The sequence below is a fragment of the Epinephelus moara genome, chromosome 1 (assembly GCF_006386435.1).
Source record: "Epinephelus moara isolate mb chromosome 1, YSFRI_EMoa_1.0, whole genome shotgun sequence".
Lineage (NCBI taxonomy): Eukaryota > Metazoa > Chordata > Actinopteri > Perciformes > Serranidae > Epinephelus > Epinephelus moara.
Genome location: NC_065506.1, coordinates 4,795,445 through 4,821,333, shown reverse-complemented (window position 1 = coordinate 4,821,333; position 25,889 = coordinate 4,795,445). Strand labels below are relative to the sequence as shown.

Here is a 25,889-nt window from a genome sequence, read left to right as displayed (position 1 = left end):
GTTGAGCTGTAGAGCTGTGTTACTTGTTATGACCTAAGGTGTATTTTAATAAACCTGCCTTTGGTTTAATTTATTCTTTCAAGCTTTATTCCTTTTCATCTTATCTGAGTTCTGTTGTATGTTTGTGCTCCATAGATTTAATTGCAAACTGCAACTGTTTAGTAAGTTAAAGATGCGTTTCTGCTAACGACAGCTTGAAGTGGCGATGAGGTCTTTTTTGGAAGGTCTTAAAAAAGTCTTAAAAAGGTATTGAAATTAACCTCAGGATTCCTGCATATACCCTGGACTAGTGGGTGTCTAAAGAGCTGCAGGTCCATCTGGAATAGACCATGTAATGAAAATAGTCTAGTACTTGACAGGACACTTTGGCCCTCATTTACGAAACAAACAAAGAACAGAAAAGTTGGTGTACGGTCCTTTCCACACGAAGCTCTGCATTTATCAGTGTGGACGTGGACTGAGGCTACGATCAAATCTCACAGCAGGTCTCAACTCGTGTACACAAGTTGTTGTTTTTTTAAAAGATATTTTTTGGGGCATTTTGGCCTTTAATTGATAGGACAGACAAGTGTGAAAGGGGGGAGAGAGAGGGAGTGACATGCAGCAAAGGGCCACAGGCTGGAGTCAAACCCAGGCTGCTGCGGCAACAGCCTTGTACATGGGGCGCCTGCTCTACCACTAAGCCACCGACGCCCCGACTCATGTACACAGGTTTAAGGCAGCAAAGACTTTTGGTGCAGCAGAGCAAACCTCGCTGAGTTGGAGAATTGATATTAGACCATATTATGACAGGCATCAAAGTATTTGTAGCCACATAATAATTACTTAAAATGCGTAGTCGCCACATGGACATACACTCTCTTTCGCAGCTGGCAATTGCCTGGCTCTGTGGGACTGACAGGAAACTGAACACCATTGGTGCCCGGCTCTAATTAATCAAAAACTGTACTTTTTTCACGCTAGTAAACCAAAGCATATTTAGTTCATTTATCTTAAAACATTATTAAAAATGAAGAAATTAACCCTGCAGCAGTGTAATTTTAAATATTTTACACTGTTTACACCTATGTGATTAAATTTTTATCGTTGTCCAGCTCAGACACAGGTGGTACGTCTGTGTCTCCTTTGCCACCTGTTGTACCCGAAAAGGAAGCAGACCCGATACACGCGGCCACACCCTCCTCAGTCTGGGTCAGGGATAAGCTTTTATATGAATATTCTAACAATATCAATATTACATAATTTGTAGGCTAATATTATTAGTACATGTATGCTATAGGTTGGTACATATCATGGATGTATGTACCAACCCCCGCCCCCCATACCACGTTGTCTGACTTCCTTTGATGCCAAATTTTATGCTGCTAAATAGAACCAACTGCTTAAATTGGACCGGGGGTGTCAGCATTTCCATTTCCAGCTGAGAAAAGTATTTTTTCTTGGCCGTATTTCTTCTCTCCATGTCTTAAACTCTTGGGCCAAGGCCTCTATACCAATACATACCTTTCATGAATCATAGGCGAACCTTATCGTTAAATGACTTCTGCATTCATATCTGCACTGGTTTGTATGTTATACTGATAGATGAGGGCTTTTGTGATTTTGCAGGATGTTGACAAAAAATGCATTATCTGATTCATTTGGGCTATGTGTACAAGCTCATACCCAGTGGACAAAACCTCAGGTGATTGTCCTGCACAGTCATTTGTATCAGTACTCTAGATAAATGTGAATATCTGGACAATGTGTTTTAAAGGGACACACCTCTCAACTGGGGACCAAAATTTCCTTTTATGGCAAATATCAGCATGATAGAAACATTGTTTTGGTTTAGTTTTACCTCTACTGCTCTTGTCTGCACACGGGGCTGCCTTCCTTTGTGCATTACTTTGGTTTGATTTGTTGTGTCCGCCCGCCACTCATCTGTTATTCTGTGTTTGGTAATGTTGTCTCCTGGGGCCTGCTGCAGTCACCTAGATAAGCCATACACTTCACAGCATGAACAAATAAGAAGAACAAATTGTCAACAATTAACCCCAACTTTTAGAGTCTTGTTACATTAGGAACAGAGATAACTGATAACTTCTGCTCTTTGAAAAAGTTCTCTTTGGTCCAGCTCCTAGTCTTGCATTCAGCCCCTGCCCTGCATCCAGACTTTATAAACCCGGTTGTGTTTCAAAACATAATAGTGAGCTTAGGGTGGAAAGTGGAAAGGTTCTCTATTGCACTAAATATGATGCAGTTAGTTTCCTGTTATTACTGGAACTGGGTTACTCATCAGTCAGTCCTTTCAAGAATTTGCTATCTTGCTATTACAAGTATCAACTCATGTCCAAGCAGTTCCACATTCGTTCAGTGCAAGATTTCTGGAAGAAAAAAAGTCACCACTCAGTACCCTTTTCTATTAATGTGTCATATTTGTTGATGTTAAGGGCCGTGTCCACCAACATGTTCTTCCTGAGGCCAGTGTGTTGTTTTTTTGTTTTTTTTTATTCTTTGCAATGGGAGTGTTATGTATTTACGCTACCTTACAGCAGCATGATGACAAGCTGGGCATGAATTCTGTGCTGAGCGCTGCACGTTGTTGGTTTATCTTTTATTTTTTATTTCTTTATTTTTTTTGAGCCCCGGGATTTGAAAAATGATCAACTTCTGGTAAAACACTGCGCTCGTCACTGTTGCTTATGCTGCTCAATCACAGTGGGGGAGGGACAAATATCATGAAGTCCAACCCTTGTTAAATGTACAAGTGCTGAACAACAGTAACAATGGAGGAGAAATATGTTCATGTACTGTGCGTACGGTAATATACGTTTCTTCTTATAACCCACACAGACTGATGGGTCCATCCACTCTCCCTACATGCTTTCGTCTTATCTTTATTCAGAGTAAGTGCTCTACCTTATGCTGACATGTTTACGTTTGCGGATATTCTGTATCGCAGCAACTGGACGCAACCAAAGTGTCTCAGCTGAAAAAAACGCTGTGCCTCCAAAGCGCACCTATATGGCCATTTCCTGAGAAGCACCTGGTGTTCTCAGCTGGGGAAAAAAAACACTTTGGTGGACACTTGGCCTTATGGATAAAAAAAATGAAGTTATCAAGTATTTGCTTGACCACAGAGCAGTTATTGTCTAATTCAACTGTAAAGCTGTTGCAGTGAAAAACTGGCACACTGCTCTGCTGAAAGTGAGGAATTAAAACAGTTAATGAAGTTTATCAAACAAGGGCGTAAAACATTACAGACATAAAAGGAGTGCTGCTTTTAGATTGCCGAATAACGCCTGAGAAAAGAATGTCAGCCTCAACATAATCCTGTTTTTAATCTTGCCATGGTAAAGTCTCGCATCTGTCTTTAAAGCATCAGTGAAACTAGTCAAAATGTCCTTATCCCTAAATATGAAGACACCAGGAAAGGAAAAGAACATTTTGGGTGATTAAATAAATTTCCTCTTCCTGTTTCCCTTTTATAGCTCACAATCTCTTCCTTGCCCTGGCCTCAGTGTGTCAGTTGAGGAAAGGAAATGAGTGATTAGGTATTTTCCTCGAGGGGGCAAGAGAAACTCCAAAGAAATGTGGCACGCTGATGGTTTATTTGTTCTGCTAATGCCAGGCTTGTGAGGAATGCAGCGGGGAAAGAAACCCTCCCCCTTTTAGGTGCACAGTGGAAAATATGACGAGAACATCTCTGGTTCATAAATTCAGGTGTCACACCCGCCCGCCCCTGTGATTTCAACAGTAACAGCTGCTTGGATACCCACTTGGTCAATTTTAAAATATATTTCATGAAGGCTTTGATACCTCTTGTCCCACTGATTTCCTTGAGTTAGGCTGCACCCATCCTGACCCGAACCTTAAGCATGGTTGTTTTGCAGTGTCTCCTGCTCGGGCGCAGTGGTGCTCCTGCAGACTTTATTTTCCCAAGAACTGCCTATCTCGCTGCACAATTTAACTGACAGTTTCTCTGGGTCTCCACTGTTGAATGTGTGTGTGTGTGTGTGTGTGTATGTGTATGTGTATGTGTGTGTGTGTGTGTGTGTGTGTGTGTGTGTGTGTGTGTATCTGAGTATACATAGGTAACTTTATATCTTGTTCTGATTTCCTGCTCTTGTGTGTTTGTGCACGGCTTGGTTCCACCGCTGGTCTGTTGTGCATCTCACTAACTGCTTTTCTCCTCTCTCCTTTTTTGCCATGCTTCAGCCTAGTGACTTGCGCAAGCACCGCAGGAAGGTAAACTAGAGACCTGCTTTACTGGGCTCTGTCAGCTACCTGTCTGTTACCTTCACAACCCACATCTCCCAACTAAAGCGTCATCCACAGCATCCACATTTAGTGTTTTCATCCCATCTCACAGTGTACCATCCACTGCAGGGTTTCCCATATTCATTTATTTGTGCCGACCCACCACGGTTATATCTGCCACCACGTACTGATTATATGTTTTTGTAGCTGGTCGGTTCAATAGGAGCGCTATTGGAGTACATGTACCGTTTGGTTATTCGTTGCACAGCACTCTCACAGTGCAGAGTGTAGTCTGGACTTAGACGATGCTGCAGTACGCCACATGCAGTGAAAGTGAAACTTAAACATTAATTGTGCTGGGTGTAAAAGTTTGCTTTCACTCACTTCTGCAGCAGCTGCTCCTCTCGTATATTGATCAGATCTGTTTAGTTCGATTGATGGGTTGTCCTCCCTGTAAGTCAGACTCCACAAACTGTTGTGGAGGACTTATGAAGAGTTCGTCTGTGCTTCGTTCACTGATCCGCAAAAAACAAATGTAGAGAGGGGACACAGACTGATAAAACAGAGAAAGTTTAGAAAAAAAGAAAAACAAGAAGTCTGCTGACAACCCACCCTTGCCCCTCCTGGCCCGTCGTCATCAGCTTCCACCACACAAAGATTGTAATTCTGTGGGAAACACTGCACTGCAAACTAAACCATTTAAACAATTTACCGATTAAGCGAGAAAATAATTAGTAGATTATTAATCTGTTGAACTTGGGATAAGTCATCTTGACAGTTATCCAACTCTACATTTTTACAAATATAATGTGACAGTAAAAAATGGAGATAAACTGATGGGAGGTCATGGTTGAGATAGGTTGTTTCACCCTAGTGAGTTGCTGAAGTAATATTACCAGTATGCAGTGGTGCTTTGGCACCAGTTTGGTGTTTTGATTGTTTATTAAGCTTTCATGTTACCTGTTGTGTTCAGTTGTTTTTTTTCCTGATCATCCTGATTCATTGCTTCTTTGTCTTTGCCTTCACAATGAAGTTATCAATCATGTAATTCTTTTAGTTTTGGGAGTATCTTATTGCCATTGTAAAAGCAGCAGTAAAGGTGATCTTTATATTCCTGCTGTAGTGTAATATTTACAGTGAACTATCTCATATTGATATACACTATGTATGGACTAGTCACAGGCCACTGGGAGTGTAGCAGCTTGGTGCATAAAAAAATGTGTTGTGTAACTTTAACAAAGGAGATTTACACTTGTGTGTATTGCGTGAAAGATGTTATTTCTTTGCCTCATATATGTGGGGAGTGGTCTCCACATTAACATGTGTCTCTCCCGCTGTTATGCAGTCTGCTCAGGATGACAAGGCCACTATCCGATGTGAAACGTCACCCCCCACTACTCCTCGCTCCATGCGCCTAAACAGGGAGGCAGGGCATGCTGCCAGCCAGGAGGACATCAGAGACATTCGAGGGTAAGAGCTGCGTTTGTCGCTTGAAGAAACTGTGAAATTGTTCCTTACCTCTTTGTCTGTCTCCCTGTCCACCATTTGTTGCTGTATGCTCTCGCCTTAAAATCACTTACCCTTTGGTCCCATAGTCTGGCTGGCCTGCAGGATGGCCAGGGTAGTAACCCCAGCAGTAGTAACAGCAGCCAGGACTCCCTCAACAAAGCAGCCAAGAAGAAGAGTATCAAGTCTTCCATTGGTCGCCTGTTTGGGAAGAAGGAGAAGGGCCGACCCAGCATTCCTGGCAAAGACTCCCCCAGCCAAGGTCAGGCACTAGGCACAGAGTTTTTGTTCCACTACAGCACGTTTAAGTACAGGGATCCCACAGATCCTTAAAAAGTCTTAAAAGGCGTTGAATTCAGTAATCCAAAAATAAGGCCCTAATTGGTATTGAAATGTCTTAAATCATTTGTTTTTAAAGTCTTAAAATGCCAAGACATGAGAGGGAGGATTCTGTGGGTCATTTTTTTTGGTTTTACTTTGCATTTAGGGCTGAAACTAAAAATCATCCGTGCAGATTGTTTGCATCGAAGCTTTGTTTAATTCATATCACTATATACAGCGCACAGTATTTTTTTAAGGATGATTATTGCTGTGGCACACTGTGCTTACCCTGTTAGCATGTGATGTGACGAAGACACCTCTAAATCATACATCTCTGATCAAAACAGAAGACTTGATGCGACACAGAGAATGCACAATGATGGACAATAGAGAAAACAGCAAGGGGTGAAGAGATGAGACAGGCAATAAAATGTTACTTTTTCTACAAATGAAACTGGTCAGTTGTTAATTGAACAGATCTGTCACATTTTCTCTTTTTTCATTAACTTATTTATTTACTTTTTAATCTTTATTTTTTATTTACTATTGCCCTTTCATAAAGAAAAAGTATTTCTCATCCGATTATTCCATTAATTGATGGATTAATCACAAGAGTAATTGATTATTAAAGTAATCAATAGCTGCAGCCCTAGAGATTGTAAAATCTCAAAATAATTGATATCTTTTTCTTTTTTTTTGTATAATTTGCTGAATGCCTCTTGCAGTAACGTCAAGCAGATCTTGATAGTGAAACAAACACTCATATTTTGTTTCCAGCTAGAATGTGTAGTACAGAGGATCCACTGTCTGCAAGCTAGCTGTCACTGCTCCCTGGACGACACTGGAAACTGCAGATTCAATGAAAACTGGCTATTTAACCAAGATAGATTTTGTGACATGGCTGACCTCAGTACAAGAAGATATATACATTGCTCATGTATTTTATGCAAAAAGTCTTTCAAACCCGGCAGGATGGGAATCAAAGCAGTGGAATCCCACATGCAGACTAAGAAACACAAAATCAGTAAGAAAACTTGCCTAACTATTGGCAGGTAAATCCTAGTTCTGTTCTATCCTTGTTTATGCCACGAGACAAAGACAGTCATGTTTTATGATACAATAAACATTTGAGCAGAATTGTTCCTAACTTTAAACAATTGATATCAGTTTAGTTCATTTTTCCCCTCGATTTTGGTTATTGTAAAATTGTTCTGAAAATTTGTTCGAATGGCATTAAAAAGTCTTTAAAAGTCTTAAATCTAACTTGGCTTAAGCTGTAGGAAGCCTGTATGTAACAGTAAACAGTTCCACTCTACCAGTATTGCTGTGTTCCTGGCCCTGATCTCTGAACTAGGTGTGTCTTTATGTTCCTAGCTGGCACTCCCGAGGCAGAGAGCTCTCCTAAGGATGGCTTAGGAATGGGCACCCTGGGTGGCCCTGCAGAGAAGAACAGGAAGCTACAGAAGAAGTGAGTGTCTTCCTAACAGCTCCCGCCAATCCCCATCCTCTCCACAGTTTATATAGACTGAGGAAAAATAAGGCTAAAGATGACGGTATACCACTCTACTATATAGGAGGTTTATACTTGTGTACAGTGTTGATAAAGTCCAGGAGTGTTATTGTGGGCTTGGTGCTCCTGCTGCAGTCCAGGTCTGGCTCACATGCTTACTCACAGCCACCTGGCTCACGCTCACTCTTATCAGCTCATCTGCCTTCCATTCCACACCCAGTCATTTCCATTACAGTTACCTCCCACAACTATTTTATGTTTTCTCCCTTTATTTTAAGTTTTGTGCAGATATATTGCAAACACCATAAATGTTTTGCTTCTGTGTAGCTCTTAAATCAGTTCTTTCTTTCTCTTTTATTTTTTTGTCAACCTCCCTCTTCTTTTTTTTTTATCATCCCCTTCTCATTCCATGTGTAGTCCAAAGACAGGGTAAGTCGGTTCATGTTGCTTTTGCTTTGCCTTATCTTCTTTCCACACTTGGCTTCACGTTGACCTCACCAATAACTCTGAGGACCCCAAACAACTGTCCCTCCTAATGTCTGATGGCTTTTCCTTACTGCTCTTTACCCTGCTTTCCACAGAGGAGCTTAACTAACAGGAATGTGTGTGTGCTGATTTTTAGTGAGTGACACATTTTCCTCTCGCAGTTTTCCTATTGGAGCATGAAGTTATGCACTACAACTTCAGGAAAGATAACAGAAGATTTTCATTTGTTCATGAGTTATAAAAATCATATGATTCAATTCAGCACAGTCACTGTGGTGCAGTGAATATTCTCAGCTAAGTTTTAGTGAAGAACATGCTTTTGAACACATCAGTTAATCTTGTTATAATAGCAGATCTGCCAAACAGAGGATGGGCTTTTTTTTTCTCAGGGATACGTGGCACACAGCCCCATCTAGTGGTCAAGCTGCTTACCTTATTTAATAGCATCGGTTGTTGCCAAGCCTGTGAATTGAGAGAACTTTCAGCAAACCTGAATCAGAAGCTGCTTTCTAACAGCCCCAAAAACCCTCTAGGGATTCTCTGCTAAATGGCATTACAAACTGAGAATGTGCATGAAATGGATGTACAGAATTTAGAACGTCATTGCAAAAGTTTTCCTGCCCTAAATATTCCCCTTTATGCATGTTATGTCCCCTACAGTTGTAGAGGAATGCATCCATACTAAACTCATTTTCTAAGTGGACTTTCGAAGCACTGGTTCTGGGAGAAAACTCTTGTGACAAACAGTGTTGTGTTAATACTTTTAAATTCTGTTGAAGTTTTTCCAGATGAGTATGTCTCTGTTTGAGTCTTCCTGGGTTTCAACTTCTTTGTTTTCTCTCAAACTCCTGCTCTCTGTTTTGAGTATGCATGTCAGTTGTTGTCTGGGTTTGTGTGCATATGTGTTCCGAAGGTGAATTGTGTTAAGTGCATATTGGGAGTTATGATGGACTCTGTGGACTTGGGTGCGTGGCTATGTATGTATCTTTGGGGGATTTTGGACAAGTGCACTCTTTGCATATTGGCCTTAATATATATTTTATGTTTCAGGCATGAATTACTGGAGGAGGCTCGCAGGCAGGGCCTGCCATTCGCCCAGTGGGATGGACCAACTGTTGTGGTTTGGCTGGAGGTACAAGACAGACACAGTTGTTCTGAAAACCCTTTAAACCAGTATCATGTCTATCAGCAGTTATCCAGGTTAAAGCGGAAAGAATGTTAAAGAAAACAGGATCACCTTGCACTATCCTCAGAGCCTAGCAAATAATCACTCTGATATCTGGGTTTCAGTTGTATATATCAAAACACTCGCCTCAAGCATTCACACATTGCAATAAACAAAGGTGGGCTAGGTGAATGGCAAAAAAACAGGCGAGGAAAAACATTCTTCCCCAGATGAGCTGCCCCAATCGATAAGCCCCCAATCATTAATGGCTGATATTTGTTTTAAATAGTTTGAAGACCTATCAAAAGAGCCAGTCAGATGACGGAAATACACCAGACTGTGAACATGTTTACTTCTGCTATGAAGTTGACCATTTTAACATGGGGGTCTTTGGGATTGACTGGCCTCTGCAGTCGGCCTGTGTGGCCCTTCAAAGAACTGCAGTTTTTAGTACTTTGTGTTGGCTTCATTTTTCAACCACGAAGGTTGCTGTTTGGTCTGAAACGGAGTATTTTTGGGCTACTCTTATCAAAGTACAATACTGTTGTATACACTTTCTTGTGTATATAAGAGATGTTATGTACCTTTTTAAAAATATGTTAAATTTTCGTTTCCAATTCCAGATTCATACAGCATATGGTGTATGTGAAGTATTTTATTAAATGTAATTTGACTATCTACAACTGTGTACAAATATGTGTCTAAAGCACTTCTCGTGTCAGCAAACGTGCTGAATATCTTCCAGCAGCGCCAAATGAAACTTGTGCACATTAGCTCCCCGGCTGGAAAAAAATCTTATGGGAAACACTAGAACCACAACAAACAACACTGAAACTAAACCTTAGGTTGCCGGCTCGTTGACATGGCGGCTCTGATGATGTCACTTAAGTGAGACAAAGTCAGTTACTATCATGATGGAGCAAACAAACCTGTAATGCAATAAACAGTGAAACTAATGAGGCAGCGATGTGGGTTCTCTAACATACATTAATAGTCTAGGTTTGGTGTCATTATTCTATGTATCTATTACATTATGCAATCAACATTTACTTCACAATGATAAGTTGAAGCAAAAATCTTGTCTATTTCCACTGTAACTGATAAGATTTCTCATTTGCTCCTTTCTGGCCAGCTGTGGGTGGGCATGCCAGCCTGGTATGTGGCTGCATGCCGTGCCAATGTGAAGAGCGGAGCCATTATGTCAGCGCTATCTGACACAGAGATCCAAAGGGAGATTGGCATCAGTAACCCGTTACATCGTCTGAAGCTTCGGCTGGCCATCCAGGAAATCATGTCTCTCACCAGCCCCTCTGCCCCACCAACCTCAAGAACGGTACTTGAGTCTATCTTTGGTCTGTTGTCAATGTGTACCAGACACGACACACACACACACTCTTTTGTCACCTTAATACTAATAACATTGAGACGCTTTGCCTAAACTCCTGCTGATGCCTTTTAGCTATCTGTCTACACATCCCTATCCTCTGATTGAGCATGCTACTTTATTACATTAAACTTTAACTGCTTATATACTTAACATGTACTAATAATGGAGTCAAACTAGTTTGAATTCTTGGCTAACAGTGATAACAGTAATTGAACAAACTTTTCTCTCCATCCTGTTGTCTTTCTGTCCTTCATAACTATTCCCTCTTTACGCACTTCTCTCACTTGTGATTGGGGGTGTCATATGATCAGACCACAGGAAACGTTTGGGTCACACATGAAGAAATGGAAAGTTTGGCAGCCACACCTCCCACGGTTAGTCTACCCTGATTGGCTGGACACTGATGGCTTCTTGCGTCTGTGGTGATTGTCGAGGCTCGTTCCAAGTTGCCTTTATGTCTTAAAGGACAGCTAGACATAGCTGTTTGCATGCATATATTAATATTTGACACTTTGATTTTGTCAATCAGTAAAGTATTAACCTGCCCTCATGAAGTCTCACCAGGCAACTTGAAACAAGGTCTTATTCTTTCTGTGAGGTTTTAGTTTTTCTTTCCTCCGTGTTGATGTTAGTAGTTTTTTTGTCTCTTCCTTTAGACCTTGCATACCATATGTGTGTGTTTCTGCTTTAATTTTAGCAGTAGTGGAATGCAACCAAGTAGACTAAATGAAGTACTCTACTTAAAGGAATACTTCATTCACAAAATGACTATTTGTATATCATTTAATCATGCCATGTTACCTTGAATTCATTATGAAAACTTAGTTTTTTTCGTATGCCTCCACGGAAAATGGAGAACATGTTGATTTATTGATTGATTTGACCAATTTTATGCCTACACGCTGGCAATAGCCGTGGCCGCAGGCATTATGTTTTGGGTTGTCTGTCTGTATGCCCCTACATCTGTACATCCGTCTGTCCATCAGTTCCTTTCATTCCATTCTTATGTACGTGATACCTTAAACACCTTAAGGGATTTTTTTTTCAGTTTGGCACAACTGTCCACTTGGACTCAAGGATGAACTGATTAGATTGTGATGGTCAAAGGTCAAGGTCACTGTTACCTGGTGTCCGTTTTCTTGAATTCACCATCTCTTCCCTCAACACCTTGAGAGAATTTCTTCAAATTTGGCACAATTGCCTACTTGGACTCAACAGTGAACTGATTCAAATTTGAAGGTTGAAGGTCAAAGGTCAAGGTCACTGTAACCTTACAAAACTTGTTTTTAGCCAAAACTCAAGAATTTATGCAAGCTAATTATGACAAAATTTCCCCCCAAAAAGTCTAACTGGATAAAACAATGAAGTGATAATATTTTATATCCAAAAGGTCAAAGGTCACTGTGACATCATAGTGTTCTGCATTAAAACTTTTCTGGCAATTATTCTATGTCATATCTCAGGAACAGAAGGGGAGATATTTGGTCAGATACTGAATTGGTGACACTAATCTTGGGTGTCCACCTTGAAACTGTGCTGATTATGTAGCTCTTCTGTGCTGCCAGGTTGCAGATGTGTATGAAGCATGGATGTAAACTGTAAGTGCAACTTGACTGGTGCGTGGAGGCATACAATAGCGATTAATTCTAGTCTTTATCTATACAATTTTTAATTGATTTTTGAAAAATAAAGTGAATTTATGAGATGTTGATATTGAAAAAGAAAGAACATAATAGCAACAATTCATAATCGAGGATTTTATCCTTGTCGTCCAATCCTAGTTTGTTATGGTTTTGTTTTCCATTTTATTTCCATAAATTTATCTGGCTTGTTATTTTACTTTGGATGATCTTTTCCACATTGAGCTGCTCTAACCCAGCACTGCTGCCTCACTAACCCCTCGCCTTTCTGTTCTTTTCACCATGCTCACTCTAACCATGCTAACACCAGGAGGATGACGAGGGTAGCTGGGCCCAGGTTTGCACACATTCCCCCCAAAACCCACCTATGCTCACCTTCTGAGCTCTACTATCTTTTAGTTAGTGTTCATTCTTTTTAAATGTCTCATAGAGGAAATGTCACAAGTTTCCCTCTGTATTTATTTTCAGATCACTTTTCATTCACAACAAGCGTGTTTATAGAGGTCCATTCAAATTATGCCGTTTTATACCTTACGTTTGGTAAAAACAGAAACATTTGAACTTGGATTTTTACTGAATACAACTGTTTTAATGTGTTTGTTAGTAGTTAGAACAAAGTCAAAACCAACCGCAGGAAACAACTACAGAACATGAAGTTTTATGTCTTTAAGGACTCACGACCTTATGAGAACCAGTTATGGTGAAGTACAGGAAAGAGGCTAATAATGCAAACAATACACTATTTGCATATATGAATCAGAATCAGAATCAGCATTATTCGCCAAGTACGTATGTACATATAAGGAATTTGACTCCGGTAGACTTGTTCTCAACAAGTCTTTCTATTATGATATAACCCCAACCATGACATTAAATAAATTATCCTCATTGTCCAAAAATTCCTGACTTTCGAAAATTGACCTACTGTACCCCTGGTAATACCATGCAGACGGGGGACTGGATTCTGCTCTTTCCTCTTTTCACAATAGCAGGCAAGAGATCCTCTGCTTCATGCTATCAACCAAGGTTGCCACAGATCAAATTAAAACAAGTTTAAAAAAAATAAATAAATAAATCCAGAGATGCAGCAAATCTAAATACATTGGATGTGTTGTTTTCTTTTTTTATTTCACAAATTCCTGAGAACTGTGACAAAACCTCATTTTTGGGTTCTTAATTTTCACCCTTCAATTAGGCTAGGAAAATAAATTTTAAGAGAGCTATGTCTAGACTATTAAACTCTTTAATGGGCCGACCTTCCAGTGATAGAATTTCTTCTTGAATAGCATACTTGATGGATGTCAGAGGTAAGATCTGACTGAGTTGATGATAATCGAGTTAAAAAAAGTTGCATGTTTATTAACTTCACAACAGTTGTAGTGGGGAGCCATTTCATTTTTCAAAGTTAATGAGTTCTCTTAAGGCTAATCAAATTTCTCATTTTTAAACTTAATAATTCTTACTTTGTTAGATTTAGAAAGGCTGCAGAGTTGCTATGGTTAACACAACTAATAGAAATATTATTAAATAATTTATTTTTAGCTTACCAGTGGTTGAGCAGCATTACTGCCATTTTGGATACAGGGAGTGAGACAGGAGTTGACAAAAATCTGAGACGCGTCTTTTAAGGGCCAACATTTTCAAAAACAATATTTTAAAACAAAGATGATTACAGCAGTACATTTTTACACCAATGTTATAAGTGTCTACTGTAAGTTTTTGATTTTGAAGGCTTTTAACGCATTTTTTAATTGTTGTTGTGAATTTTTGTCGGGGACAAGGCTGTTTTCTGGCACAGGGCTCGTTAAGAAGTTAAAACAATAAAGTATTTAATAGATCATATTTTTTTATATATAATACATCCTTTAAACATAATCTTTCAATCCAAAAATGAAACTGACATTGTAGAAACAACTCAGTGGTTCCATCTAGTGGCTGTCTAGCTGAAGTGAAGCAATGAAATTTCAGAAGAAATCTTGTGGTTTTTCATCAGAGGTTTTGTCACTCATGGTTACTGTGCAGCAAGTCAGGTTTCCTGTGTAAAAGACAGCATTAGAAGAGGAAACCTGCAATCAACCATCATTTCCATTACTGAGTAATCTGCTCATTATTTTCTGTTAATTAAATATTCGTTATATCATTAAAATGTCAGAAAAAAAGTTAAACATGCCCTGAGTAACCTCCAGAGCCTGACGTGACGTCATAAAGTGATATGTTTTATCCAAATAATAGTCCAAATATCCAAGGCTTTCCAGTGTATTTTCATGTATGACTACGAAAAGCATTAAATTCTCACATTTCAGAAACATTAAACTGGCTGATGTTTGGCTTTTTTGCTTAAAAAAAATACTAAAATGTTTTTTCAGTTATCACCGTAGTTGCCAGCTCATTTGTAGATCGGTTAATTGACTAATCGTTGCCCTAAATTAATTATTATTTTTTTTAGCCTTTATTTGATAGGACGAGAGAGAGAGAGAGAGAGAGAGAGAGAGAGAGAGAGAGAGAGAGAGAGAGAGAGAGAGGCGCCTCCTCTACCACTAAGCCACCGACGCCCCATTAATAAAAGCTTCTTATTGATTACACAAGATTTACAAAACACAAATAAGGAATAGGTAAAAGTAAATAGAGGATTCATTGAATAATCTTGAATAACGTGTCAGCCTTTAAAATCATTCATCATCAGTACCATTAGGATCCAAAGTGTAGGTCTTGGTTGATCACTGAAAGAGACATCCAACAGGTTAGTTAGCACTGAAGGCTGATGTCAGCTCACATTTTTACTATCTGTCATGAAGACACAAACCTTAATTATTATATAGAGAAATTAATGAGCAACTTAACTATACTTATTCTCCTGTACAAAAATGACAGATGTGAAAAAAAGATCTAGAATATAATTGTCACAGTCCAGGAGTATTAATTAGTTTCTTATATCTGAACATTTTCCTTTTTTTCAGCACACTCTCACAGATACTTTTTAATCCATCTCTTCTCTGACCGTAGACATTGGCGTATGGAGACATGAACCACGAGTGGATTGGTAATGAGTGGCTGCCCAGCCTGGGTTTGCCACAGTACCGCTCCTACTTCATGGAGTCCCTGGTGGATGCCCGCATGCTTGACCACCTTACCAAGAAGGACCTTAGGGGACAGCTGAAAATGGTGGATAGCTTCCACAGGTAAATCACAACAATTAAAGCTGGGTTAGGCAGTTTTCTTGGAAAGAAATTTCAATTTGAAAATAAACCCTCCTCCTGCAGCTCTCCCCTCTCCATCCAAAGCCCCTCCCACCAGATGAGCACGGCATATGCATGTATCTCATACAGTAGCCCGTGCAAGTACTAGTTATTTCAATCATACAGATTGTGATTGTGATCCAGATGCCGTTTCATAGCAGCAATTCTATGAGAACAGGGTGACCGCGGGTCCTTAAAAAGTCTTAAAAAGTCTTAAATAAATTTTTTCAAATTTAAGGCCTTAAAAAGTATTAAATTGTCTTAAATTCAGATCAGACAGGTCTTAAATGTGCTCGCGAAAATTTCTGGTAAGCACGGAATGATCTAAATCTCGCCCCGTCGTTTAGATCACGTGACGCAATGAGTCTGCTGCAGACCCGCAGAAGAAGAAGAGTGTGCTGCATCTTTGCTAGCTAACGTGGCCTTCTTGGTTGCACGAAATGGGAAAATGCCGATTTAATGACAAGTGGCTTGAAAACACAGACTACTCGTCGTGGTTAAGGCCCGTTCATGGAAATGTTTATGAAGCCAACTGCATTATGTGCCGAAGGAATTTCAAACTTGGGACAATGGGAATCAAAGCGGTGGATTCGCATTTGCAGAGCGGGAAGCACAAGGACTATCATCGCAAGTTTGGTCTTAAATTTTTTTTAAGGTGGTATTAAAAAGGTCTTAAAAAGTCTTAAATATAACTTCCTCATACCTGTAGTCACCCTGGAGAATTACTGTCCTTTTTTCTTTGCAACATAGTGGGCTTGTAGAGCACTTTGAGATGACACGCTGTGATTTGAGGCTCCAAGTCTAGCTACATAAAGATGAACTAAAATTGGCTGCAGCTGTGAGCCTTGGGCCCAGGTTAGCAGCATCTCTGAGACACTGCCAATATTGACACGTGTTTTGTTCCATTTACTGTCAGACTCTCTTTCACCCTCTCTGTCTGATAAGTCCATCTTCCTTTATTCAGTTGCTCTGCGGTGTAGGCAGTAGGGATGGGTACCGGTACCCGGTACTAAATGAGCCCCAGGGCTGAATTATCAGAGCGTAGTATTAATAAGCGCTGACGGTATTGATCTTTTATCAGCACTATTACATATTTTGGTTTAATTCATTATCATCTTGCAGCCACTCACCTGCACTCTGTACCGGGGCCGACCTCCACCACACACACACACACCCCCCTACATGACAAACGTAATCAGTTTACAGCCGAGCAGCCGTGGTGGAAACAAAGTGAAGATAACTCGAGTTGTAATTACTTGAGTTGATGGCAGCTACACTCATTAATTTAAGTGCAATTAAATCTTGGCGAGTAAGAACCCAATAATTTATCAATACTTGCGCTCAGCAAACATGAGCTTGCTGAGCGCAAGTTCATGCTTGCTGTCTGTAGTCTCATCCACCGCCACTAACATCATGTATTACACGCTAGACAGCACGCCAGTTCGGCTAATAGCAAATTGTTACTGATAAGCTCAAATGACAGCTGTCTGTATGCAGACTCACTTAGTTTGACACTTACCTTAAAATTGGGCAGATACTTTTTAACTAAGCTGCTGGCTGAGACAAACTGCCCCTCCTGTCTCTACCAATGTTACCTGCACTAAATGAATCACATCAGCAGAGAGGGAGCAGGACAGGAGGACTGACTGATAAACCTAAACTTCACTCAGTGATGTCAGGAATATTATTTTTATAGTGACTTTGCTGTTGATGTTTTTAATTTATTTTCAAATAAAAACACAAGCAGGACAATGAAACAACCAAATGAACATCACCAACAACAAAACAAAACAAAAAATACAAGCAAAAGAAGAAAACAAAAACCAAACGGGTCACTCATGTAAAAGTTAATTATACAATAAATCCATCTAGGTACAATGATGAAAACCTTGTAGTATTGAGGGGGACACTCTGGGTTTGATAAAGTCAAGGTACGGACCCCACAATTTGTGAGAACAGTCTGTTCTGGAGTGTAACATTGATGTGATATATTCATTAGGAATACAATCCATAACAGTGTTATGCCACGAATTTATAGATGGAGAGGCTTCTTTAATCCAGTAAAGTAAAATGTTCTTCCTTGCAGCAAATGTAAGTAGATTAAATAGCCTTTTGTGATTAGATCTTGTAATGTGGCAATCTGGGAAACCAAGCAGCAAACATACAGGGTTTAATTCAATAGGCACATCGAATATAAAAGATAGTTCATCTACTACACTTGACGAATAGCTCTGGATTTCTGTTCTGAATTTATTCTTTTTAAATTAATCTATTTTCTGAAAAGCAATTATTTACAAATGAAAAAGAACCAATAAGAGTACCGATAAAGTACCCAATCGATAAGGAGTATCGATAAAAGTAGTAGTATCGATAAAATCTTAATGACTGATGAATACTCATCCCTAGCAGGTGGTGCAAATGCCGGAATAGCAACTTTTTCTGCTGGATTCTCCACCATTGAATCAGGCCGTTACCAAAGGGATGTGCACGAGCATCTGCATTTGTAAAACAGCCAATAGGAAAGCCCTCTGTCAGAAATTACCTATGATTGGCCTAAGTCTCCTGTCACGGACTAGATTTTCCTAAGTCTGAAAACAGAGCCAAGAGGAGGTGCAGAAGCCTAGTTTTCTCTCAGTACACTTGAATTACAATATGCTCAAAGGTTATAAGGATTTTTGCCCAATGATGCCAAAATCAATCGCCTACCCCAGCTGTAAAAGAGAACACTGGTTTTATTTAATCTCTGTATTATTCTAAATATATGCCCTGAAAAACTGAAGTTATCCCACATAACAAGAACACCTTTTACACTCCCTCTGTAAGGCAGAAATTTCATGCAGTTTTACAGCCTTGCCATTCTGTATAAAAGGCACAATCACTGAATGGGGGGACAGAGTAGTCTCGCCTTTAAGCCAGCATCAGAGGTAGTAACAGCACCAAAACGGCGTCTGTATAAATGGGACAGCTGGGAGGACGGGATCATTGACGGCAGGGGTGTGATGTTTTGGGGACCTTTTATGTGTGCGACCCACTGCAGGAGATTTTAAGAAGTAGCTGATCACAGTTGGCAGCTAACTCAAAGAAGAAAACAGTGGCCAAAAATGTCCACAAAATGGGAAAACAATGAGATCCAGGAGGTCCTTACATGCAGAGGACGAGATCAGCCACCATATAACAGGGACAGTAAATGACTGTTATTGCCATGTTATGCCATTGTTATTGTTTATAAGGAGCTACTGACACATATGTTATATGTCACACTAGAGGTTGATGCTTTTGTGTTAAATGTCATGCTCATCACGCCTCTTTTACTTCTGTGATGCCAGCATGCTGTCTAGAATCACATACTGGACTGGATTGATACTGCCATTGTTTGGTTCCGTGTAAAAATGCAAGGCGGCATAAAGAAGGGACTTTGTAGCAGCCCTATAGCGCGATCTCTGTATAAAAAGGGCCAAGTATTAAGTGTGTATCCAAAGCTTGATATAGCTCATTTCCCATCAGCCATAGACTGTTATTGTTGTCCAAAAACTGTTAAACTCAAAACAGGGCCACACTGCAGCATTGGGAAGTACTAATGTGAAACACAGAATGTACATCAAGTTAACAAGTGTAGATTTTGCCAATTATCTGTCTTCAATGGGGATTCAAATAAAAAATAAAAAAATAAAAAATCTTTGTGTCCGTACAACAGGAACAGTTTTCAGTGTGGAGTAATGTGTCTGAGGAGGCTCAACTATGACAGGATGGAGCTGGAGAGGAGACGGGAAGAGTCCCAGCTGGAGCTTAAAGGTAACAAAATCCCAGCTGGTTGAATTCTAGAGATTTAGTAGTACATGCACACGCACTTGACTTGTCTCTGTAAATTACACCACGAAACACAATGTTCTATGTCTTTTGTAAATTACACTCAAGCTGGATTTTTTTCACTGTCACTTCAGATGTGCTGGTGTGGAGTAATGAGCGTGTCATCAGCTGGGTTCAGGCCATCGGACTGAAAGAGTACAGTGGCAACCTGTATGAGGGTGGAGTCCATGGAGCGCTGCTCGCCCTGGATGAAACCTTCGACCACAATGCCCTGGCCCTGCTGCTGCAGATCCCCACGCAGAACACTCAGGTACACACAGCTTGTCGGCTGTTTCACCAGCTCACTGTAGTTTTTATGCCTATTCCCAGGAACGCAATATCTCAAGGACACCTTGGGAGAATTTCTTCAAATTTGGCATAAACGTCCACCAGGACTCAACAATAAACTGATTAGATTTCGGTGGTCAAAGGTCACTGTGACCTTGCATCTGTCTCTTTCTCGTGAGTTTCCTTAAATTTGGCACAAACGTCCGCTTGGACTTAAGAATGATCTGATTAGAATTTGGTGGTTGATGGTCAAAGGTCAAGGTCACTGTGACCTCAGAAAACATGTTTTTGGCCATAACTAAAGAATTCATACAGCTATTATGACAAAATTTCAAACAAATGTCTAAGTAACAGTCTGTGCTTTTCTTCCTCTTGTCTCGCTCTTCTAGGCCAGAGCAACCCTTGAGCATGAATACAACAGTCTGCTGGCCATTGGCACAGACAGGAGAATGGAAGAGGTGACAAACACACACACAACACACTTGCCAAAACAGCAACACAAACTGAGTGAGAAACTGTGTATTATATGTGAAGCTTTTTTCTTTTTGACACACCTCTCTCAATCTCTTCACCCTTCTCTTTCTCTACCACCTCTCTTCCAGGATGACGATAAGAACTTCCGCCGAGCTCCCTCATGGAGAAAGAAGTTCCGGCCTAAAGACATGAGGGGGATGTCCTTGGGCGCATCAGACACCCTGCCTGCCAACTTCCGAGTGACCAGCAGCAGCGCGGCATCTCCCTCCACGCAGCCAAAGAGGAGCCCGATGGACGGTGAGCAGAGGAAATAGTGCTAGATGTGTGTGCATGTGTGCGTGTTTGTGTGTGATGTGCTCCGTCGTTGCTGCTACTTACTCAAGTAGAACTTCTCTGATGGGCCCTGAATCAGCCCATCTTCCTCGTGTACTCCTAATTCTTCTTTAATGGCTTTGCTGCTGTGCTGTTTGTTTATCATGCCGTGACTAATGGCATGTCTTTGCATGTTATTTTGCTGACATGGAAACACAGGAAGTCAGTCTATACAGAGGCTGGACACTGCCACAGTCAGGACCTACTCTTGTTAACATACAACGGTAAGATCACACACATCAACTCTGAAATAATTGAAGCACGTGTACACTCAAAGCATACAGTATGGCTATTACCTCACTGCAGAACTGCTTCTCTCTTTTTCCAGGCAGAAAGCAGCTTTCTTGTACTGTACTTGGCTCTAATAACGCATGTTATACGCCTCTCCTCTCTTTCCCTTTATCTCTCCCCCCCACCCACCCCTGGCTTCTGTCCTGCTTCTCCTCTCGTGTCTGTTCATTTCTCTCTTCCCCTTTTCAGTTTATCCTCATTATTTCTATAGGTAACCGCTGGTCAGAGGATGAAGGGGAATTCCCTGCATTCAAGACCAGGATGATGAACTGAAATGACTTGCAAGGACACTAAAAAGATGTTTTGTGTTTTTTGTTGTCATCGCAGAGAAAGACCTTACTCACCAATCTCAGTATCCCTAGTGGAAACTTTTTGGATTTATCTACATTTGTTATTATATTTATGTAAACCAATGGGACATTTAATTGATATTAGAATTACTATGTAAACCTTTTTTGCCTCTATCCCCTTAATCAACCCACTTTTTAAAAAAAAGAAACATTTCTCCACTGTGCCCGTATTAAGCTCAGCTCTCAGATGTATGTAACTGAATGTTTCAATTTGTCTGGAGTTTGTATATTTCTACCAACAGACATTTTATCTAATCTTTTTATAATCCTGATTCTATTGACCAGATGTATGTTTTTTTTCCTCTCTTTGATTTGAATTCTAATCATTGAATTTATGCTTAAGTGACTTTGATATGTGATATAACTTAATTGATATCCTTTGCCCTTTTTAACTGTTGTAATTTTTGTAGCTTATTACCTGTGATTTTGTGTAAATACAGCTCTTAGGTCAACGGTCGTGTGAATATCAGACAAATTGCTGGAGCTATCAGACTGTTTCACAAACTGCTCAACACTGTGAGTCATCCATCGCCATTAAAATAACTGCTGGCAAGCCAGGTGATGGTGACAACAGAAACCATGTGAAACACAGTATATTTTCCTTTTCTAATCTTTATTTTCCATATCTGCAAAACCAAAATGAAACTCTTGAATTTAAGAATTAAAGCCATATAACAGTAGCGAGAAAAAACAAACAAACAAAAAAAAAACCGAGGGCTTCTTTCAGATGCAATGAAACAGAATTTTAGGTGCTCTCTAGTTGACCTTGCATGTGGAAACTTCTCCACTTATCCCCACCCTACTACACCCAGCTCCTCCCTTTAACAAAACTCAGTCTCCCTCACTTTTGGAGTAACACACAGACAGGCTCACTTGTACTGGAGGACTTGAAATGTATGGATGAGTCGACTGTGTGGTAACTCCTTCGATGGACCAACTTCACCGAGGCCTCAGTCGATCCCCGCTGTGACTAGATTACCCTCAAGGCGGTGCGATCCACCTATAAACCTTTTTTTAAAAACACTTTGTATGAAGATTTCATATCAAGCCTTATTGTTTCTTAACTCCTCTCTGTCATCTGTTCGTATTTATTATTATTCAACCTACATGGGGTTTGGTCAGTTCAGAGCTGAGGCCCCAGTTTGCTCCTGTGTGAATGTAGCAGTGCTCCTCATGTCTAGGTTTTTCATGTCTACGCTCCCAACACAGGTTCCACCATTAGTTTTCATGGCGAATGAGAAGGAACCTAAGAGTTTTCTTTCACCCTACATGTAGTTAAAGCTTAAAGTAGAATTTTTTTTTGTTTGTGATTTAGTCATTTATGCACAATGCAAATCATGTTGCTGTTGTTTTATTCCTGATCTTCCCATTGAATCTTATCTTGTAACAATGATGTACAGTCTGAGTACTTATAAACTATTTTTATCACAATATTATTTATTGCTTACTTTCAATAAAATACTGAAACTTATTTTCCACTGCAGATAAAAAAGACTAAAACTTGTCTTGTCCTATTTTTGGTTTGTTTTTGGCTTTCTCAGCCAGCCCTCTTTAACAAGGTCCATGTTGAGTGTGACTGAATGCCTTTTGTTATGCCAGTCATATGCTTGTAAGATTTGGCAGCAGGCAGCAGCTAAACCTCATTTGTTTCAGATTTCAATTCCCTTCTTTTTCCAGAAGTTCCCTGTAAAGAACTCTGTAATTTGGTATTAATTGTAAGAACAATTGAGACATTATTCCGTCTGTACAGTTGAAATAATTCATCCAGTTAAGTGCTAGTGTAAAGAAATGCAAAACTTGTCTACAGGCAAGAATACAATTCAACAACTATGAAGAATAAGCTTCTAATGACATATAGATAAAGAATAAACATTTACATTAATTTATATAGCTCTGTACTTTGTAGGATATTACTGTTTTCCTATATTTGGCAAAGTTCCCGGGAAATGATAGTAAGCTATTAAAAGCATTCATCCCCTTTCATGTTTTACTGTTTTGTAACATTCTATTAAGGGGGATTTAATGTTTTTCACACTGATCAACAGGAAAAGACCCTTTCATGTGACATGTCAATGTAAAAACATCTCTTTCTATGATCTAAATGAACTAAAAATCTAAAACGCAAGAGTTAAGTAACCAAGCACTGCTCTCTACATAAAATGTGTTAGGTTTGTGGTCAAAACTTTTGTGAGGGTTTTAAATATGTAGCGGGACAATGCCACACATGTTCTTGAATAGCCTGAGGAAGGTACCAAAGAGATCAAGGCATTGATTTGGCTGCCTCCAAATTCCCGAGGTCCCAGTCTGAGTTAAGTGTGGTGTTACTTCAGAGCAGGCCCACCACCAGGGGGGGTCAAAGGGTACAGATGACCCCGACCCAAGGCCCAAGGTGGCCCCATGCAAAGGCCTATGCATGCACCACTCACTGGTGGTGCTGAAGTGGGTGTTATAGTGGGTGGCCCAGTTTGGAAGAGTTTGTCCCCTTGTCCATAGCTCCTAATGGCTGTTGACCGTTGCGCCTCCTTTGATCTGACTTGGCTCTGATCTGTAGAGGCATGGACACAGGACCCCTGGGGGTGTCCTGCGTTTGGCACCAGGCAGAGAGAGAGAAAAGAAGATATATTAATGTTTAAGGAAAAAACAAATAGGATTTTACAGTGAATCACCAATATCTTGCATCCCCCGCCCATTTGTGACGTCAGCGCTGGCGGAGAACGGGATACTGGGAGAGCCGGAAGAGCCGCGGACAGAGAGAAGGAGGCAGCAGATCCCTGTACTGGCCCTCCATCAACGCTTCAGGTGAGAACGGACTACATCCACCAGGGGGGATCTTTTTTTAAACTCGGTCTAGACTCTGGTCGGAGCTACGGTGAGTATTAACGCTTCATCGGGAGGTTTTTTAAAAGGTCTACCTGTGAAAAAAACCCTCACCAAGCTCGCGCTGAGTCAGTGAATCATTCCAGAAGGCATGTTAGCTTTAGCCAGCTAAGCTAACTGGCAAAACTGGAACAGGAAATACCACTGACGCACAGCTACCACTATTCCCGAATCTGGAGCTAAATAAAGCACATTTTACCGTTTGCGCTCCACTTAACGTTAAATCCCCATGTGTCGACATAAGCATTAATGAGGAATACATCCTGTTTCCAAAGACTGTCTGCTGGTGAAAACCCAGAATACGATACGCAGACAAATGTTTCAGTGTTCCTATTGAGCCGCTGTGGAGAAAAAACACCACAGGAATGCCTAAGTAGCTGTGTTGAAATGGGGGAAATAATACCTACATCTGTGGGGATGACAGTCTTTTTTATAAATGTGGCCTGACCTACTTATATTGAAGCTAACTAACCGACCTAAGCTAGGATAAACGAGCTAACTTGTGTCCCTTCACTGAAACAACATCAATGCATCGGTCTAACTTGATTCTACCAGCTGCTCCCTGTTATCCAGATTGCATTTACGCCTCACTGTCACGTCTACCCGCACTTTTCCTCCACCAGGCTGGTCAGAAAGACTAAAAGCATTGTGGGTGTTGTATGATGGGTGTGGTTGTGTTGTCCTGTCAAGTAACTGACACAATCAAAGTTGGAACTCGCCAGTCTGCTTCCTGGTCCGGGACAAGGAAACTATATTTTCCTTGGTCTGGGTGAGTTTTCCTTTGTCATGTCTGCAGAGGTGACTGAAGCCATTTCTCCTGCAGCCTCTGATTAAAAACATACGCTGATTGCCCATATTGTGCTGAGTCAGAATTTGGGATCGGTACAGAAAGCTTTTGTCTCTGTAAGACGCCAGGTTACTTGAGATCCAAACTAACACTGTTTATCATGTCCCCACCCGCTCTGCAGCATCTAAATTTAGTGTTGTCACTATACTAAAACTTTTAACTTTCACAGTCAGTGAAGTACAGTCAGTATTGAACAGAACAAAAACATGTCCAAGTCTTCATTCCCTCACCCAGCTCAGGTTGTGAAGCACTACCTACAAAACAGAAGAAAAATAAATGAATTATAATGCTAAATGAAAACAATATGTTTAATACATATAAATAAGTTAAAAAAAAAATAATTAAAATATACCAACAACAGGAGAAAGGCGGGAAGGGGCTGGGGGGATTGTTCCCCTCTTCCATGTCTGGTGCAATGTTTAGCAGGTCAGTATATTCCATAAAAGGGTTCCAAATTCTCTGGAATCTCAGTTTCTCAAGTTTATATCACATAGAACGTCCTTAATTCAACAATCATGTGTAGGGGGAGAAATGTGCTTCCATTTTAGTATATTTACAGTAGGGTTGTGAAGGCCAGGGCTCTCTGGGTCACGACAGGGAGGCCAACGTCAGGCGGAATGCTAAAGATGTCAAATAAAGAGTAAAGGGATTTATTTTATTTTTTTCTTTCTTTTGAAAGATAAACGACCTATAACAAGTCTATAACAAGACAATGACAACTTTTTTTTGTAAAGGGGAACAGCAGAATGACTCTAGGAAACATTAGCAGTGACAGCGTGATAAAGCACAGTTAGTACTGGTGCATCGATACTGCAGAATATGAGTATTGAAACAGTTTCAAATAATAAGAATTGATATGTATTAAAGTGATACTTTGACAACACTGTTTAAGTTTAACTGTAGGTTAGTGTAATTCAGGGTGATAGCAGCTGGTAGAGAATCAACATCTTGCTTTAAGACAATTCATCATGGAGGGTGCCTCTGTGGTCTAGGCCATATATATATATATATATATATATATATATATATATATATGTATATGTATATGTAT

At 40.2% G+C, this 25,889-nt stretch overlaps 2 protein-coding genes across 12 annotated transcripts in view; both read left to right on the top strand.

Moving 5' to 3' along the window:
• LOC126394711 (liprin-alpha-1-like) overlaps positions 1-25,889 on the top strand; it is a 92,862-nt gene that overhangs the window by 42,244 nt on the left and 24,729 nt on the right. For 2 of the 8 annotated variants that reach the window (XM_050051715.1, XM_050051724.1), the window contains 14 exons: positions 4,201-4,230; positions 5,588-5,712; positions 5,838-6,010; positions 7,444-7,537; positions 9,116-9,197; positions 10,363-10,563; positions 10,929-10,991; positions 12,568-12,594; positions 15,261-15,436; positions 19,188-19,285; positions 19,435-19,610; positions 20,017-20,085; positions 20,230-20,398; positions 20,976-22,614. In XM_050051715.1, the coding sequence (XP_049907672.1) occupies positions 4,201-4,230; positions 5,588-5,712; positions 5,838-6,010; positions 7,444-7,537; positions 9,116-9,197; positions 10,363-10,563; positions 10,929-10,991; positions 12,568-12,594; positions 15,261-15,436; positions 19,188-19,285; positions 19,435-19,610; positions 20,017-20,085; positions 20,230-20,398; positions 20,976-21,037 (1,545 nt within the window). In that variant the 3' untranslated portion in view covers positions 21,038-22,614. Of the gene's footprint in view, positions 1-4,200; positions 4,231-5,587; positions 5,713-5,837; positions 6,011-7,443; positions 7,538-9,115; positions 9,198-10,362; positions 10,564-10,928; positions 10,992-12,567; positions 12,595-15,260; positions 15,437-19,187; positions 19,286-19,434; positions 19,611-20,016; positions 20,086-20,229; positions 20,399-20,632; positions 20,698-20,953; positions 22,615-25,889 lie in introns of those variants that run through there. The other 6 variants (XM_050051742.1, XM_050051734.1, XM_050051751.1 and 3 more) reach the window with 6 other exon arrangements.
• The window catches only part of LOC126394749 (src substrate protein p85-like), a 25,791-nt gene continuing 23,681 nt past the window's right edge, over positions 23,780-25,889 (top strand). For 3 of the 4 annotated variants that reach the window (XM_050051812.1, XM_050051804.1, XM_050051788.1), the window contains exon 1: positions 23,830-23,983. The gene's annotated coding sequence lies outside the window, so the exon portion shown is untranslated. Of the gene's footprint in view, positions 23,984-25,889 lie in introns of all 4 variants that reach the window. The other variant, XM_050051795.1, reaches the window with a different exon arrangement.